The sequence below is a fragment of the Cynara cardunculus genome, assembly GCF_001531365.2.
Source record: "Cynara cardunculus var. scolymus isolate 2C chromosome LG 12, CcrdV1, whole genome shotgun sequence".
In the NCBI taxonomy this organism is placed as follows: domain Eukaryota; kingdom Viridiplantae; phylum Streptophyta; class Magnoliopsida; order Asterales; family Asteraceae; genus Cynara; species Cynara cardunculus.
In genome coordinates, this window is record NC_037539.1 from 30,576,994 (window position 1) to 30,594,196 (window position 17,203).

The 17,203-nt window shown below is 35.3% G+C and overlaps 1 protein-coding gene across 1 annotated transcript; it reads left to right on the forward strand.

Annotated features, from left to right (window-relative positions):
• The first annotated feature begins 4,249 nt into the window (after positions 1-4,249).
• LOC112522450 (probable LRR receptor-like serine/threonine-protein kinase At1g07650) lies at positions 4,250-17,116 on the forward strand. Its single transcript, XM_025131567.1, has 24 exons — positions 4,250-4,514; positions 4,748-4,925; positions 5,237-5,308; positions 5,408-5,476; positions 5,564-5,635; positions 5,741-5,812; positions 5,913-5,984; positions 6,067-6,135; positions 10,710-10,781; positions 10,860-10,931; positions 11,006-11,077; positions 11,210-11,275; positions 11,524-11,586; positions 11,758-11,823; positions 12,249-12,284; positions 12,372-12,412; positions 12,506-12,879; positions 13,121-13,319; positions 13,427-13,564; positions 14,363-14,481; positions 15,258-15,468; positions 15,832-16,066; positions 16,300-16,450; positions 16,527-17,116. Exons 1-24 carry the CDS (start codon positions 4,397-4,399, stop codon positions 16,878-16,880), a joined length of 2,991 nt encoding a protein of 996 aa, XP_024987335.1. The 5' UTR covers positions 4,250-4,396; the 3' UTR covers positions 16,881-17,116.
• The last annotated feature ends 87 nt before the right edge of the window (positions 17,117-17,203 follow it).

The window sequence follows — 17,203 nt, forward strand, 5'->3', positions numbered from 1 at the left end:
ATATATATATATCGAACGATTTCACTCTCTTCGATTTCACTCTCTTCGATTTCACTCTCTTATAGAATTAATCATTCATTCGATTTCACTCTCTTATAGAATTAATCGTTCATTCGATTTCACTCTCTCATTCTTCAATATACATCAAGTATGGGAGAAGATTTGATAACAACACCAGAATTTTTCACCAACGATGTACAATATTATGTTAATTGATATTTAGATTTATTAATACTTACTTGTACAAATGAAAGTTATAATTTTTTTTCCAGATGTTCAATTCTCGGGAAGAAATAACCGAGTGGGTGCACAATGTGGGGCGTTCAGTTGGTTGTGTTATTATTCAGGTACGACATGCCTCTTCTTGAGATAGTTGGTGTAACATCGACCAACTTGACATTTTGCATAGCATTTGTTTTCATGCATCAAGAAAAGATATCAAATTATACTTGGGCGTTAGATTGTYTAAAGTCMAAAATATGCGATAACTTTTACCCAGCTGTCATAGTCACAGACAGARAGTTGGCATTGATTAAAGCATGTAGAGTGGTATTTTCGGGTGCTAAACAGTTACTCTGTAGATGGCACATCTTTCAAAATATTTTGAAACATTGTAGACCATCGATTCACGAGTCGCACTTTCAAATTTTGTGGGGATTTGTTTCATTTTATGCACTTGATATGATTTACACTGAAAACGAACGGTCTTTCCAAACTAGTGGCCGTCCATCTACAAAGAGTCAAACTTTGAATAAAAGAATTATTGAAGACCGTAGACGTAGTTGTTCTAACGTGCCATCAATTATTAACTCTGAAGATTTGCGGCATCAAGAATCAACGAGRCATAGTTCCTATTTCCAACGACAACCCACCACCCGACATCCGTATCTTGATCAAATCCCGAGTTTATTTCATCCATACATCATACAAATACAAGACGTTAAAGGCGATGGAAATTGTGGATTTCGAGCGATATCTACTAGTCTAGGTGGTCATGAAGACGAATGGGACAATATCCGTAAAGAGTTAATGATTGAACTAACTGAGTATGAACAATATTACTCTTATGTGATTGGCGATGAGTGCTTACGCATTCACGAAGCACTAAATTTTTTCCAAAAGGGCRTCTTTGCACCAGTTGCGCATTGGATTGTTATGCCTGAAATGGGCATTCTAACGGCTTCAAGGTTCAATGTCATACTACATGTTCTCAATATGGCAGGCAGTGTGACATACTTACCGTTTAGGACACAACCTCTGTCGTCATCTCAACACGTGGCAATTGCAATAGTGCATGTTGATGGTAACCATTACATAAAGGTGGTATTAAATGGAGAATATCCAATGCCCACACTTACGCACCATTGGACTCGTTATCGTTTTGAAGATGCAAGTACATGGATTGTCCCGTATCAACATAGATTCAGTGCATATGAARAATATATAGARCGTAYTCWTACTMGTGAATATGTTGATTTAACATGAAAAATCAAAGTTTTAATTAATAAATTTAATTTATATTTGAAATATGTATTATTAATATTTTATTAATTAATAATAATATAAAACATGTTAAAAAAGTAAAGGGTTAAAAGTTAAAATATAAAAAAGTTAGGGTTAAAAGTTAAAATATTAAAAGATTAAAAATGAAAATATTTAACTTTTGTCTTTTTGTTGTTTTTTGTCTTTATGTGTAGGAGGGGGTGGGAATTTTGGGGTAGGAGGGGGTGGGGTTAGAATACCCCTATAAATATCTTGTATTTTTATTCTATTTAACAAGATGTTTTAAAAGGAAATTGACAACTAGCTATTTTGAACGAAAATTTTATATTTTAATCAAAATAGCCGATATTTCATAAATACCCATTTTATCAGTTATGAAATGTATTTTTATCAATAAAATATGACTATGATGGGTCATTTCGTAAGCTATTAGGAAGATTTTGCAAGCCAACCCTACCAGAATCATATTTAATTCAAAAGGACAACAACTATTCTATTTTAGTAATTGGATCGTTAACTATATTATTAAAATATTCAATACATTTAATAAAATATTATTTGTCTTTTTTAACTTTAATTTCAATGTCTCATATGGTTGAGAAAAAATTAAATATTATTTNAAATATTATTTGTCTTTTTTAACTTTAATTTCAATGTCTCATATGGTTGAGAAAAAATTAAATATTATTTCTCTCTCTTAAATATGGAGTTTTAGAGATTTCTCTAAATTTGAAGATTTTTACCATCTCTATTTTACCATATGAATATAACATAGGTGTTGGAGTAAAAATATACTCAAAATCTCCAAAATTTATATTTCAACATAGCTGTTGGAGATACGATTAAACCTAAGAATAATTAAATAGTTTTATAATATATCAATTATATAGCAGAACTTAAATCAAGCGGTGTTTGTTTCCTAAAGATCGGCAGTTTAAGTTTTTTTAGATCCATTAAAGTATAATTAAGCTAGCTTGGAGAGCAGGAAACTACTGTAAAAAAAAAAATAGGTTCACCGATTTTAAAAAGAAAAAATGAGTATTAGAACATATACAAGGGTGGAGAATGAGATCGATCTAGACGTAATAAAAATGGATAGAAATCTCTTGGACTTCAATTTTATGTCCCCAAGTTTCGTCTTAATCACATAAAAGTATATTATTAATTTATCTATACATACTGTTTTATAAAATATTCATGTCCTAACTATTAATTTTTTCGAAAATATAACTGTTAAAAACTTAAATATCAAATATAAACCAATAATGCATGCAAAATCTTTCAAACTATATAATATATTCTTTCTTATGTTTTTGTCCATTTTGTAAACGATAAAAATGTAAACTTCAAAACTTATTGGAAACACAGGTTTTATCCTTTTTTTCATATTACATCAAATTTACCTTATTATAAAAAAGAATCTAAATTATACTAAATATAATTGATTTTTCAAGTAAACACGAATATTTTATCCTTTTCAATTCGATACTAATATCGATCGTTTTCAAGTCTTTTAGCTGAGTTTTTAAAATTTTCAATCACTGATATTGTTAACTCTAATATTTTATTATATTATAAACATTTATCTCATATTTTAAAATAAATTGAATAAAGAAAGGAAAAGAAAAAATAACTTTTTTGTTTATATTATTGAATGAGAAGAAAAAGGAAGGAAAGAAAAAGAAATAAAATAATTTGTCGTGTTCTTGAGGAGAAGAGAAAGGAAGGGAAAAATATCATTTTTACTTATATACCCTCTAAAAATATATCTTTATCGATTAATTTTGTAATTTCTATAATTCTTTAAGGGGTCGTTTACCAAACACTTACTCGGTAAGTGCTTACCGACAAAATTTAACACTATCATTGACTTACCGGGTTAGATTTTAGTCCACCAAAATGGTATCATATGCAACAATTTACCCGGTAAGCGCTTACCATGGTAAGAGTCATCGCCGGTAAGACTCTTGGTCCTTGTCTCGTTCTTACCGGGTAAGATTCTTGGTCCTTACCATATTCATTCGGTAAGATAATGTGACTTGGTGTTCACTTACCCGAATAAGCGTTTGGTAAACGAGCCCTAATTAAGTGTTTTAATTTCTTTCTTTTTTTCCTCCCTTCCCTTCCATTTCCTTTTATATTTGGAAGAAAAGTTTTGAAACAAACTTATCACTATTTTATTTCCTTTCTCTCCTTGCAAAAGTTTCAAAATCACGAATTTTTTTTACTCTACCGTCCTTTTCCTCCTTTCCCTTTTATTTTTAAAAAAAGTTTCGAAAGGTACCGTTTGGTATGCAGATATTATTGGACTAGTGGTGGTGATCACTAAAACACATACCATGTTAAGTTTATATATCAAACAAGAATTAATTAGTAATATTTTAGTTTTTTTTTCTTATTCTTGTTCCATTTTGTTCCACAAACCTTATCCTAGTTCTTGTCGTTAAGTTTCTGTCCTGTCCCACTATGGCTCAAATATGGAACAATAAGTTTTGTCCCGACCTGTACCAAACACAAATATATGATTCGGGAACAATATCATTATTTTATTTCATGACCCGGCCAACCGACAATATCCACGGTGACTTTAATGCGTACGTAGACCTTGTGGTTGCAAGATTAATTTCTTGATTGATTTATGGTTCACTTGACTTTTGACTCGTTGCTTTTATGGAAACACTATACAAAACAGTGACAATGGGTCCAGAATTATTCGTATCCTTATGTTTGGCGTATTGCATGGTTCCTTTTTTGATAATAATGCAGACGACGTGTTCGACTTTATGTCACAATGAACGCTATATGCAAAGTTTACTTACAGTGTGTTTAAGTGTTTATAGGCATTATAACAATTGCTTGATCTTTTTCGTAATTACATCAGTTTACATCATCCATGATGTTCGATCCAAGCTCGAGACTTTTGTTAATTTTCATGCTCATCGTGTCTACCTTTCTTTTCTTTTTAGTAACTGGTATTCAAGCACAAGCTCGAAATCTTCCTCCGGATGAAGGCAAGTTTGCATTGTCTATTCTTCTTTTTCGAAATTCTAAGTGTGAATAAAAACTCAGCTCGATAATATGTCGATCTTGGTTTTCATTTCTCATTTTAATAATTAAAGGGACGAGCCAAGAACTTTTCTACCTATATTCTCAACACTAAGAAGCCATACACATTGGTTGCCATATTTGAGGCCTACTTGACTTTTTTGGAGTTCATTGACATGTATTTGATGTTACCTTGCAGTGAATGCTCTTCGTGATATAGCTAAAGAATTGCAAAAAAAGGACTGGGACTTTAGCTTGAACCCATGTGATAGAAATCCCAATTGGGTAACACCTTTGGAAGGTCGTGTGCCTCAGTTTGAGAACAGCGTTCTTTGTACTTGCTCTGACCTTGATGATGCTTGTCACATTGTTTCCATGTATGGTGTATTGTTTCTTTATTAAATCTTCTGCATATGCCATTCTGCTTCCTTTCGACTAATAATGGTTCCAAAACGATGTAATTGGATTTTTCATGTCATAACTGTTATGTTGAAGTTTATGATAAAGTATTACAAATTGGTATTGTTGTTTGAATCTGAAAATCAGTCTATTTGACCTTAAAATAGCGAACCTTTATTGGAACTGGAGGACTCAAGCTTCTAAAATTTCAAAGTTATATTAAGAGATGCTTAAACATAATTTCTTCTCACTGCTAAAAAATTGAGGTTAAATATTGCCTTCTGAACAGATCTGTCAAGGGGCAGGATCTTGCAGGTTTTCTTCCACCATCCCTGGCAAAATTACCTTCCATCAAGTTTATGTAAGACAGTCTTATGTTTTGTGCTACAATCTGAGTTTGAAAAACTGGTCTGGATACCATGCTTCAGGTCATCATGATGACATTGGTTGCTTCTTGCAGTGACTTATCTTTTAATTACCTGAATGGCACCATACCCCTGGAATGGGCGTCAACTAAGCTGGAGAACTTGTGAGCTACTTCCGAATCTCTATCTTTGTCTATGTTCAGTTGTTATCTAAATCTCAGCTTCTAAGTTCAAAAGTAACTGCAATGAAGGTCTGTTACGGCTAATCGCTTGTCAGGAAGTATTCCAACATTTTTGGGTAGCATAACCTCACTTCGAGATGTGTATGCTCTTGCTCTCTCTCTCTCTCTCTCTTATTTTTTATAATAATACTTTAAGTAAGTTATTAAATTCAAGTTGGTTGGTGTCTGATGGATAATGAATACCAGGCGTCTGGAGAACAACATGTTCTCCGGACCTGTTCCTCCTGCACTTGGAAAACTAACAAGTTTAACAACTTTGTAAGGCCTTCTTTGTTATGTATGTTTATTACAACATCTCCTGCTTGTAGTTGCTATATTTAACTGATAGATGTTTATCTACAATGGTTCATACTCATAGGGTCCTGAGTGCTAATAAACTCACCGGTACGCTGCCAGGGAAGCTTAAGAGTATGACCAGTTTGAAAGAACTGTATGCACACTGAACCCTTTAGATTAATATTTTGTGGATAACTTTCTAAATTAGCTATCACTACTTCTCACCTTTTTTGCAGCCGGCTAAGTAGCAACAACTTCAGTGGGAAAATGCCATCCCTTGAAGGCTGGACACAACTTGAGGAACTGTAAGTCATTGGTTCAGTATTGAAAATCTTCCTAACCCCCAATAATATATCTTACCCAAGGACTAAAGGCCTACAGTGCCTTCTATGTCCAGAAGAATGACTAGTAGCCATTGTTGGCATTAAGCATATAGCATAGTGGTATTTGCCTTCATCTCTTAGGTGGTACACCTTGTAGTCATGTCTCCATTGCCTTCTCCAATGGAAAGTAAACTAGTAAGCATTATTGTCAGGCCCGTTTTTGACATTTTATAGGCCCTCGGCGAGATGTAAAAGAGGGCCCTCGATAAGTATGAAAAAAATCTTTAACATATCGTTTTTATCATTATAAATAACATTTAATTCAAGAAATACTAATAAATCATAAGACCGTTTTCCGAGTATTCCTAAAAGCAAAATTAATCAATAATTATTTCTAATTAATATCATCTACCATATCATTTTTACAAAGCATCGTCAATTCGTTTCACCGTCAAAAACATCATATGATATATACCTTAAATATATAGATTGACATCATTTAGGGTCACAATGTAGACCATTCGGAGTAAGCTCTATGTAAATTAATATAAATCAGTTGGTTTCTATCTCACCTCAAGTTATGTTTTTCATCACCGTTTTAAACTTTCAGGATTAAAACAAACTTTCTTGGAACCATCAATCTTAGAATCAAAAGCCCATGTTGATTATAGCTTGAGATCTTATTCTTGTTTTACAAATAAGAGAGTACTTAAGATTCATGCACTCAATATTAGGTAATAAGGAGTTAATATTCTATGAAAAAATAAGGGTAGTTTTGAAATCTTAAATATAAATATAAGTTAGACCCTCTCATATGGTTGGTAATATTTTTCAAAAGGTAAGAGTTTTCTTTGTTAATAACAAGAAATCTATTATATTCTAATACAAAAATAGAATTCATGCAGATAGAATAATTAAAAGAGTCAGTGGGAGATGAATGATGTAGAATATATCAAGAATTTTTGGGCAAATGGTTTTAGACTTCAGTACTAGATAAAAAACTTAGAGAAACAATAAGCAATATTATAAAATGAATGACCAATTAACTTTTTACATATTTTCTTTTCCAGTGTAATTAATATATATATATATATATATATATATATGTTTGGGTCCTTAATATAATATGAAATTCTTTTTGCGACCTATTAGATACTAAAAAGATTTGTATCTCTTTTGTTTACTAATTTTTTTGACTACTATTGTATACTAAAAAAATTAGGACCACTATTTCTTTTGGGCCTTGGGCATATGCCCCACCCGCCCTCCCCAGGGGTGGCCCTGATTATTATTGTACCTATACAATATCTAAACCATTTTTATTTAATAGCGAACATTATGATCATCATACTCCTACGATACTCTTGTGTCAAAACAACCATTCACATGATAAAATCATAGTAGTTGCTCAATACTTTAATATTCATCCTCTTTCCTATACTCGACCCTCATTACATGAGCTTGACCCTACATTTCTAGTGAAACATTATATGAGATGAAGGAATAGGATTTAACTACACTTCAATTAGCTATGGGTGAGGATATCATCTCGAAAGTGAGCAATAAGTATACAACACAGGCTATTTGGGCAACACTCAAAGAGCTTTATTAGATAAAGTTATAAGGTCGTACGTGCCAAATATAACAAAAAGCAAACGATTTATATGGTCCACACTTATAACAATGATCTAGAGGTTGTAAAACTTCATAGCAACAAAGTGATAGTATTGGGTAAATAACTACTAAATAGGCAAGATCTAAGCATATAAACAAGTCAGAACCAAATAACACGAGGATTTAACGTGGTTCCAGGATCCTAGATCAACGAACATTCTTCAAGAACACATAGAACACTCTTTCAAACTCACATGTACTATGAATGGAAATTCTAGAGAGAGTAGAAGTGGCGTAGAGTGTTTTGGAAGCAAAATAATGGATAAAAGTGTAAAGAGGGCCAAAAGTCTTCTTCTGTAAAAAAGAAAGACAAAAAGGAAAAAAAGGTGGATAAGGGACAAAAAGCATGGGCTGAACACCAATCTATTGCCAGCCAAAAGAAACATGGGTGACCTAGAGGGTGTTTGGGATTGCTTATAAAACAACTTATTGACTTATTCCGATGTGGCAACAGTAATAAGCACTTTTGAGTGTTTGGATAAACAACTTATACCAGTGACAAACCGGTAATAAGGAGTTTTTGAAGAAGTTAAACCCTCCTGACTTATAATCAGTTGATAAGTGCTTTTGCAGAAAAGTATAAGTTGTTTCAAATAAGCAATCCCAAACACCCCCCTAGCCCACGACCTAGGTCGTGGGGCTAGTCGCAGGAGCTAATGGAACACAAGGCTGATCTCGGGAGAAGGTGCAGGACACGACACAGAGGAGCGGGAGACTTAGGGCGCGGCCCAAACCACGACGCTGGTTGCGGGAGACTTTGTCTGCGGTTTCTTCCTTGTTTTCTTTTGTGCAACATCCATCAAAGTGATATAAAAATATCACAACATAAGTCACTTACCAATCAGTTGATATTGATGAAGATGTTCTTTATAGTGAAAATGAGGATACCACATATTATGATCTCAGGAAGCAGAAGGTGTTTGGTGATAGTACAAGTGACGGTAGTAGTCAATGTTTATTTAGGAAAAGAGGTTCAACTGATGCAAAGAGGTTCAACTGATGCAAAAAGGAGGGAGAAGTCTCTTGGTTGTTCTGCTTCGAGAAAGCCATATGTGAGAAGTAAGTCGAAGAAGAGGGGGAGTTAAAACTATCATAAGCACCCAGGCCATTGGGGTAAGATTGTCAAAGGATTAAAAAGAAGGAAAGCAATGATAGTGCTTAATCGGTTGCGACTAGTGACAATGCTTTATGTGCAAGCGAGAGTTCACATTAGGATGATGATTGGCGGGTGTTTGAATTCAGGTGCATCATTTCATATAAAACCCGATAGCCACTATTTCTCAACCTTTGAAAATTAAGGCATGAGAAGGTAGCAACATATTGATGAGGAACAACGGGGGATGTAAGGTAATTGGTATTGGTACAATTAATTTGAAGATGTTCGATGGGACGACTCGCATGATTATTGGAGTGAGTACACTCCCATAATGACAGGGTATCTCCTTTTGGTTGGGCAATTTACGAAGCATAGTTGCAAGGCCATGTTTCTGGATAATAAAGAGGATTTCCAAGGGTAACATGGTGATCATGAAGGGAAAGTCGGGGATGAACAACTTGTGCATTATGACATGTCAGAGAGTGATTGAGGAAGCTTGAATGAGAGTCGATAGCTTGAAAAATTTAAATACCATTTTTATGGCATCTATGCATCGTTCATACTTTGGATAAGAACCTTAAATTTCTTCATAATAAATTGATCATAACTAAGAGCTTAATGATATTCAATTTTGTTCTGATTGTGTGGAAGACAAACAAATGTCTGTGTCCTTTGGTACTGGAAAGCATACATCCAAGGGTTCACTTGATTACGTGCACACAAATGTGTGTGTGGGTGGGGGGGGATCTATTTCTTCTCTCGATAGTGGTCACTATTTTTATCTCCTTTATCGAAGACTATTCCAGGAAAGTGTGGGTGTACATCATGAAGAACAAGTTAGAATCTTTTCAACAATTAAAAGTTTGGTTGGCGCTTCTTGAGAATCAAACGTGGCGGAGACCGGAGGTGCTTAGATACGATTATGGCGATGAATACAAGGATATAAAGTTTTTTAACTATAGCTCATGGAGAGGTGTTCAACGACATTTCCCAACCCCTTGTATCCCTGTCTTTATGTTTTGATTTATGTGTGATACCATAACTCTAATGCTATTGTATGCGACCTTGGCTCTCAAGCCACGGTTGAAGGAGCATAGTCGCACAGAAGAATCAGGAGAGGAGCTACAGTACATAATTGGTGACATTGATTTTTGGCAGAAGCGACCCTTGGTGTGTGACACAGGCCTAGACCTTGGGTACAATTTATACGATGTTGACATTTGTGTGCAACCTTCGTTTATGGATCGCATTTGACATAAATCAGGAAGCGGGCTAATTCCCACATAATGCAAGGTCGTGTTTCAAGTTGTGAAAGCGAAATCAGGCGCGCTAAATTCGTCTAGGGTTCCATTTATGATCTAGACTTTGGTTGTTCCCTCCTCATTAATACAAGAGAGAATAGAGAGTTCTTAGAGCTTACATATTGTCAAGTAAAACAAGTGATTGATTCTTGTAATAGGTAAACTCTTCTGTAACCTTTTTAGATTTATATACACGAATCACAATCTCTGCCCTGTGGAAGTACACTACCACATAGGTAGTGGAACCACGTTATATCCTTGTATTGTTTATTGCTTTCATTTTAGTTCTTCATTGCATGTTGTGGATTGTACTTAGTCCCGTTCTTAGCATATGTTGAACACACCTTTGAGATCCTTGTGTATCCTGCGTTGTTGTTAAGGTTTGCACTAGTTGTTTGCTATTGGTACCATAGTGCGTGTTTGAGATATTATATCATTCGCCAACACTTTGTGCTTCCTGCATTAATTATATCTTCTATCATCAGAGAGATTCAAGGTAGTGGTCTTGAAGGGCCAATACCTCCAAGCATTTCCCTCTTGAGCAAGTTGACAGAACTGTAAGTTACATTTATCATCTCAGGATTTTCGTTTGTGTCTTTATCCATGCAATAAGTCTGAATATGATATGTGTGCAGAGCAATCAGTGATTTATTTGGAGAGGGTTCGCAATTTCCAAATCTAATTAACATGACAAGCATGAAAAAGTTGTAAGTCATTGTATGGTTTAAAATCCATTAACAAGTTCTTTAGGTTTCAATATTGGTTCTGGTGGATATTGCAGGATGTTGAGAAGCTGTAACATATCCGGGACTATTCCTGCTTATGTTTCACGAATGTCGCAATTGGCGCATCTGTAATTGTTCTCCCTCATTCATTTCTTATTCGAAATATGTTTTAAGACTATTCCTGTTAGCATCATCTTTAATCTTTCTAGATTATAATCATGTTAAAACTTCTCTGTATCTATATTCGTAAACAAATGCAGAGATCTCAGTTTCAACAATCTGGAAGGTCGTATACCAGATCTACAAGAACTACCTCTGGAAAGAATGTAACATACACATTTACTTCAATGCCCCTATAAAATTTGTTTCAACTAAATTTATAACTTATCAGTTTCTTGATTATCTGTCTGATTTTGCACCATATTCCACTCTCAAGTATCTTTCAACGTAAAAAGATCATATGCTCATATTATTCTTTACATAGAAAGCGAAATAAATAAACGAGAAACAAAAAAAAGTAAAATGGAAGGATATCATTGTAAATCATCACAAGATTATTTGGTGAAACGTTTAGGTATCTCACTGGCAACTCCTTCTCTGGTAGTGTTCCTGATTGGCTTAAAGAAGATTATAAACAGTAAGATTTCAAGCGATTTCAGTATTACTTTTGTATGATATATGGGCTCTTGATGCTCAAAATGTTCTCAGTATACTTGCTATATATTTAACCTGTAAATATTTAAGTTGGTTTATATTTTCTTTTCATAAAGGATGTGCTTTTAGTAATTTAAAAGTGCTGATAATGCAGGAAAGTAGATCTTTCCTACAACAACTTTAGTGAAAATACTGTCCCGCAAAAATGTCATGATTCACTGTAAGTTTTCAGCTTTCAAATGCTCTTTAGTTGTTCTCATAAATAGAGGGATGCTTATTTTGTTGTACTGTTTTTATAAGTTCTTGTGCTTTTTGTACTTGTTTAACCTTTTTTTATTGTTTTCTAGTCTTGGTTGTTCTTTTCAAAGCTCTTTATAATTTACCTTTTGGTCTCAAGTTCCTCCCTACTTTTCAGTTTCTTGTTTTGACAAACTTATGAAACACTTGGTGCTTCACCTTTTGCAAACTTTTTTGCAAGCCAAGGGACTTCATGGAAATAGTCGCTCTACTCTTTTGGGTAGATGTCAGGTCTACGTACATCTTACTTTTGAATAGGACATACGGGGGTGTTTAGTTTGGTTTGGTTTGGTTTGGTTTGGATCATACAACTTGAAGTCAAATTTTACGAGCTCTTTCATTTATTAGGAACTTATTCAGAAGCTACTCTGGTGGGAAGAACTTGTAAGCTTATACTCTACTTATGTTCTTTATTAATGGAGCTTTTATTTAATGAGATAGGCACCAAGTTTCCCGTGTTTGTTGATGCAGAGACCTTGCGAAGTGCCTTGGCATATTTCCTTGCTCCAACAGTGAGTAGCATGCTTTCTTGTGATGTTGCAAATCCATTTTGAAAAGAAAAATCAAAACTCACCCATTTTATGTTTCTATTTTCTTGTTTCTAGAGCACCAATCAGTTCATATCAATTGTGGTGGGCCAGGAGCTACTGTTGGAAACAAGTTCTATGAAGCAGATCAAGAACCAGGTGGAGCTGCAAAATTTGTTCCTTTAATCAAACTTTGGGGAACTAGTAGCACAGGAAGTTTATACAATGTCAAGGGTACTTCTGACGAATATATTGCAAGTAATGTATCTGTAGTTACTAATGGCTCTGAACTTTACACAACGGCTCGTCTTTCTCCACTGTCTCTCACTTACTACGGGCGTTGCCTTGCAAATGGAAACTATACGGTGACTCTACATTTTGCAGAGATATTTTTCACAGCTAATGAATCTTACCAGAGTCTTGGAGTACGCGCTTTTGATATTTATGTCCAGGTTGATTATTTATCAAACTTTCACATTTTTACGACCCTTTTTAGTATAAACAAGCAGACTATTTTTCATATGCATAATTGATATATTTGGAACAAATTACAAAATCCGTCACTTTATTTGTGAAAAACTTGCCATTTGACCTCCAAACTTAAAGATACAAACATTTTGTAAACTTTGAAGAATGAAGCAGTTCCAGCTAGACTTGTGTTTGATTGGGTTTTACTTTTTTACCTTCTTGCAGGGTGAAAATAAATTCAAGAATTTTGATATTAAGAGTGAAGCAGGAGGGGTGAATAAGGCAGTAAACAAAACAATAAATAACGTGGCTGTAACTAATAACACATTAGAAATTCGATTCCAGTATGCTGGGAAAGGTACAACGGCAGTCCCACATAGAGGAGTGTATGGTCCTATGGTATCTGCCATTTCTATGGAGTCTGGTATGCGTATTGGTCACTCTTAACATTTATTATTGTCTTTGTGATTTCTGTTTTCCTGCTGACTTGAAAATCTATAAGTGGCATATTAAGACTTCATTGTTCTGTAGATTTCAAGCCTCCAAACAGCAAAATGAAGATATTCATCGTCATTGGAACAGTGGTTACAACGTTGTGTCTCATCCTGATAGTTCTTGGTATTGCATGGCAGGGAGGCTATATGGGAGACCAAATATCAAGGGAAAAAGGTGTTTGATATAAGTTTTTTGACATATTGTAACTGTTAGATATAGGGATTTGGAGATGATTGGTGACTAGATAATCTCGTTGGAACGTGAATAATTCACTGTCCAAATACAATAATTCGTCCCTTATCGCCTTGGGTAAACGAATTTCGTATTGGGATAATCCAAGAGAAACTCTTATCTCAAAGGCCGTGAGACCGAGACCTTATATATACCCAGTTATAGGTGGTTATTATAGGTGGTTAAGAGCGGTTATAACCATTAATGGATAAGATTAGAGAACAGTTATAACTGTATCCGAACTTTGATTGTACTAAGTCTAAGTCTGATTGCACAGACCAACTCTGGTTGCACAGACCTTAAGTCTGACCGCACAGATCATATTTTAGACTTGGTCAATTTTCTACCAACTTTGGGAACTATTCCAAGAAGGTTTCTATCCTTCTGAAATTCGTCCGGATCATCCTGAAACTAGAATTCCCTAAGTCTTACTCTTCTTGAAATCCATTAACCGACAAGGGCTCTGTCCCTTGGAACCCCGCAAGGGGGCGCAGCCCTCTTGACCCTCGCCTTATAGCGATTTAAGGTGATAGGTGCAACATTTGTGAGTGTGCACTCCGCACCTCCTAACTTACTTATGTTTGCCTTATTACTTTAATCAATCTCAAGTAAATCACAGTTACACCAACAGTAACCACCCTCAGAAAAGGTATTCGGTCTGATGGACAAATTAGTGTTCTGGATAGTTTTGTGGTTTGTGAGATGGCATTTATTCATTGACGATATATCATTTCCATGCAGAACTTAGAGGATTGGATTTGCAGACCGGTGTATTTACGTATAGACAAATCAGAGCAGCTACAGATAACTTTTCTGCTTTGAATAAACTTGGGGAGGGCGGTTTTGGATCCGTCTACAAGGTAATATTGAAAGTTTATCATTTTTTATTTGCAGTTCATAACCTGAGATCTGCAAATTTTCGCCTGTAATTCCTTCCAATTAAAAGAAGATAAAGAGGAAAAGACTAAAGATAAGAAGAAAATTTTATCATTTTTTGTTGGCATTTAGTAACATGACTTCAGATAGGAGTTATTGGAGACGTAAGGCTAGGGTAATAGACGGGCGGATCCACTCTATCACCGTTTTGTTCCTCCGTTGTATTGTAAAAAATTACAGAGTCGTGAAAGGTGCCACCGCATCATTTTGTTGTGTGCAACCGTATATATTTTGCGCCTACAATAATGACACAAGTTTCCCTTCGTGGAGTTGGTTGCATGGCTTTTCTTCCACCCCAGGCACGGGTTCGATTCTAATTTTTGTCATTTTCTGAGTCTTCAACTTTTAACTTCAGTGTTTATTATGTTTACTAATTTTTGTCATTTTCTGAGTCTTCAACTTTTAACTTCAGTGTTTATTATGTTTACGAAGAAATTTGCATTAAAAGACTTGAACACAGGATCTCATATACAAAAAGCAAAGAACTAACCAAAAGATAACCAAAAGACTGGTGATGATTTTATGAAAAATATCGATATTTTTGTTTCTTATAGTCAAATGGTGCCACCACTTGAAAAAATTCCTAGGTCCGCCTCCAATAATAGAGTGAGTGTAGGAAGAAGGGAGTTAGTGAGGTTGAGGTCAGGTCTGCGGTTTACTGAACATCTAATAGATATTTCTTCTAATAACCTTATTGTAGGGTACACTCTTAGACGGTACTCTAGTCGCTGTTAAGCAATTGTCTTCAACATCAAGGCAAGGAAATCGTGAGTTTGTGAATGAAATTGGCATGATAGCTGGTATTCGGCACCCAAATATTGTAAGGCTACACGGGTGTTGTGTGGAAGGTGACCACCTACTGCTACTTTACGAGTACATGGAGAATAATTCTCTTGCACATGCTCTATTCGGTATTCTCCTATTCTTTCACTTTTTCTTTAGTAAGCCAGGTCTGCTCCAGACCAATTCAAGTCTAGGAGGGTAATCATCAATTTAGGTTCGTTGGTCTGGAGAGGTCTGATCTGATCCTGTATGGACTTAATCTGGTCTGTTTGGTCTTATCTGTTCGTTTGGTCCTGGACCGATTAACGACCAATGGTCTGGTCTGGTCTGGTCCGGCCTGATGATATCACGGTCTGGACTGAAAGGACAGGTTTTCTTTTCCATCTCTACATGGGACATACCAAAATGAAAATTTTTACAGTTCCAACGGACAAAGTGATTATATCTTTTCATTTACCTTTCTTGATGAAGATATTTTTATAAAATATTAGAACAGGATAAGTCTAAGATGGAAATCAATTGGTCTACAAGGCAAAGAATTTGTATCGGCATTGCAAAAGGGTTGGCATTCCTGCACGAGGAATCGGTGCTAAGAATGGTTCATAGGGATATCAAGGCTACAAACATACTGCTCGACACCAATCTTACTCCGAAAATCTCAGACTTCGGTTTGGCCAAGCTTGATGAAGAGCACACCCACATTGTCACCAAAGTTGCTGGAACCTTGTAAGACATCATTCTTTTCTTTCTTTTTAGTAATATACAATTTGACTACTTCCCACTTTCTTGACATTCTGCTATGTTTCCTGTTTAGTTTTAATTTACAACATGAGGGTCTTCATGGAAACAGCCGCTCTACCCTTGGGATAGAGGCAAGGTTTGGGTACATCCTACCCTCCCTAGACCCGACCTCTATGTGAAATATACTGAATTTGTTTGGTTTGGTTTTGGTTCTTTAGAGGGTACATGGCACCGGAATATGCGCTATGGGGCTTATTAACGTACAAAGCAGATGTATACAGTTTCGGGGTTCTTGCACTAGAAATTGTAGCTGGAAAGAATAATATGAAATTTCGGCCAAGCGAAGATTGTTTTTGTCTTCTTGATTGGGTAATGACTACAATTTGCTCATTTCTTCCCATAAATATCAGTGTCTTATTATATCTTTATGTTTGTCCTCTTTAAGGCTATTGTGTTGGAACAAAAGGGTAGCTTGATAGATTTGGTGGATCCAAGATTGGGGTCCGATTTCAACAAAAAAGAGGCAGTGGGAATGATAAAAATTGCTCTATTATGCACTAATCAGTCCCCGGATCTTCGGCCTTCAATGTCTGAAGTTGTGAATATGCTCGAGGGTTGTACCAAAATCCGGGAACCCAACAATACATATGATGATGATGAGTTCAGGTTTCAAGCATTCGCAAGCAAGTTCGAAGTGATGCATTCCCAGGACTCTGAAGGACCAGAGACTCTAACTGATCCAACATCTTCTAGCTCACACGACCTCTATTCCATTAGTCAAATTTCTGAAGTACGCTGAGGCGTCGTTTACCGACATAAATTAGGTAAACGTTAACCGAGTAAGAGTGCTGGTTCGGTATTGGTAAACGCTAACTGAAAATGGTTGTTTACCAAGTGTTTGGGTAAACGCTAACCGAGTCAGAAAGCAACACCATATCCTCACCTTTGATGAGATTTGAATAAGTGTTGGACTGCGATAAAAACACCAAGCTAGAAAATATTGTTTACCGAACATTCGGCCTGTATTAAGAAATGAAAAATATATCCTTTTATCTATACTATATTATAATGCATTTGGCTAAAACTCTTAAAAACTCTTAAACTCTTAAAACTTTTAAACCC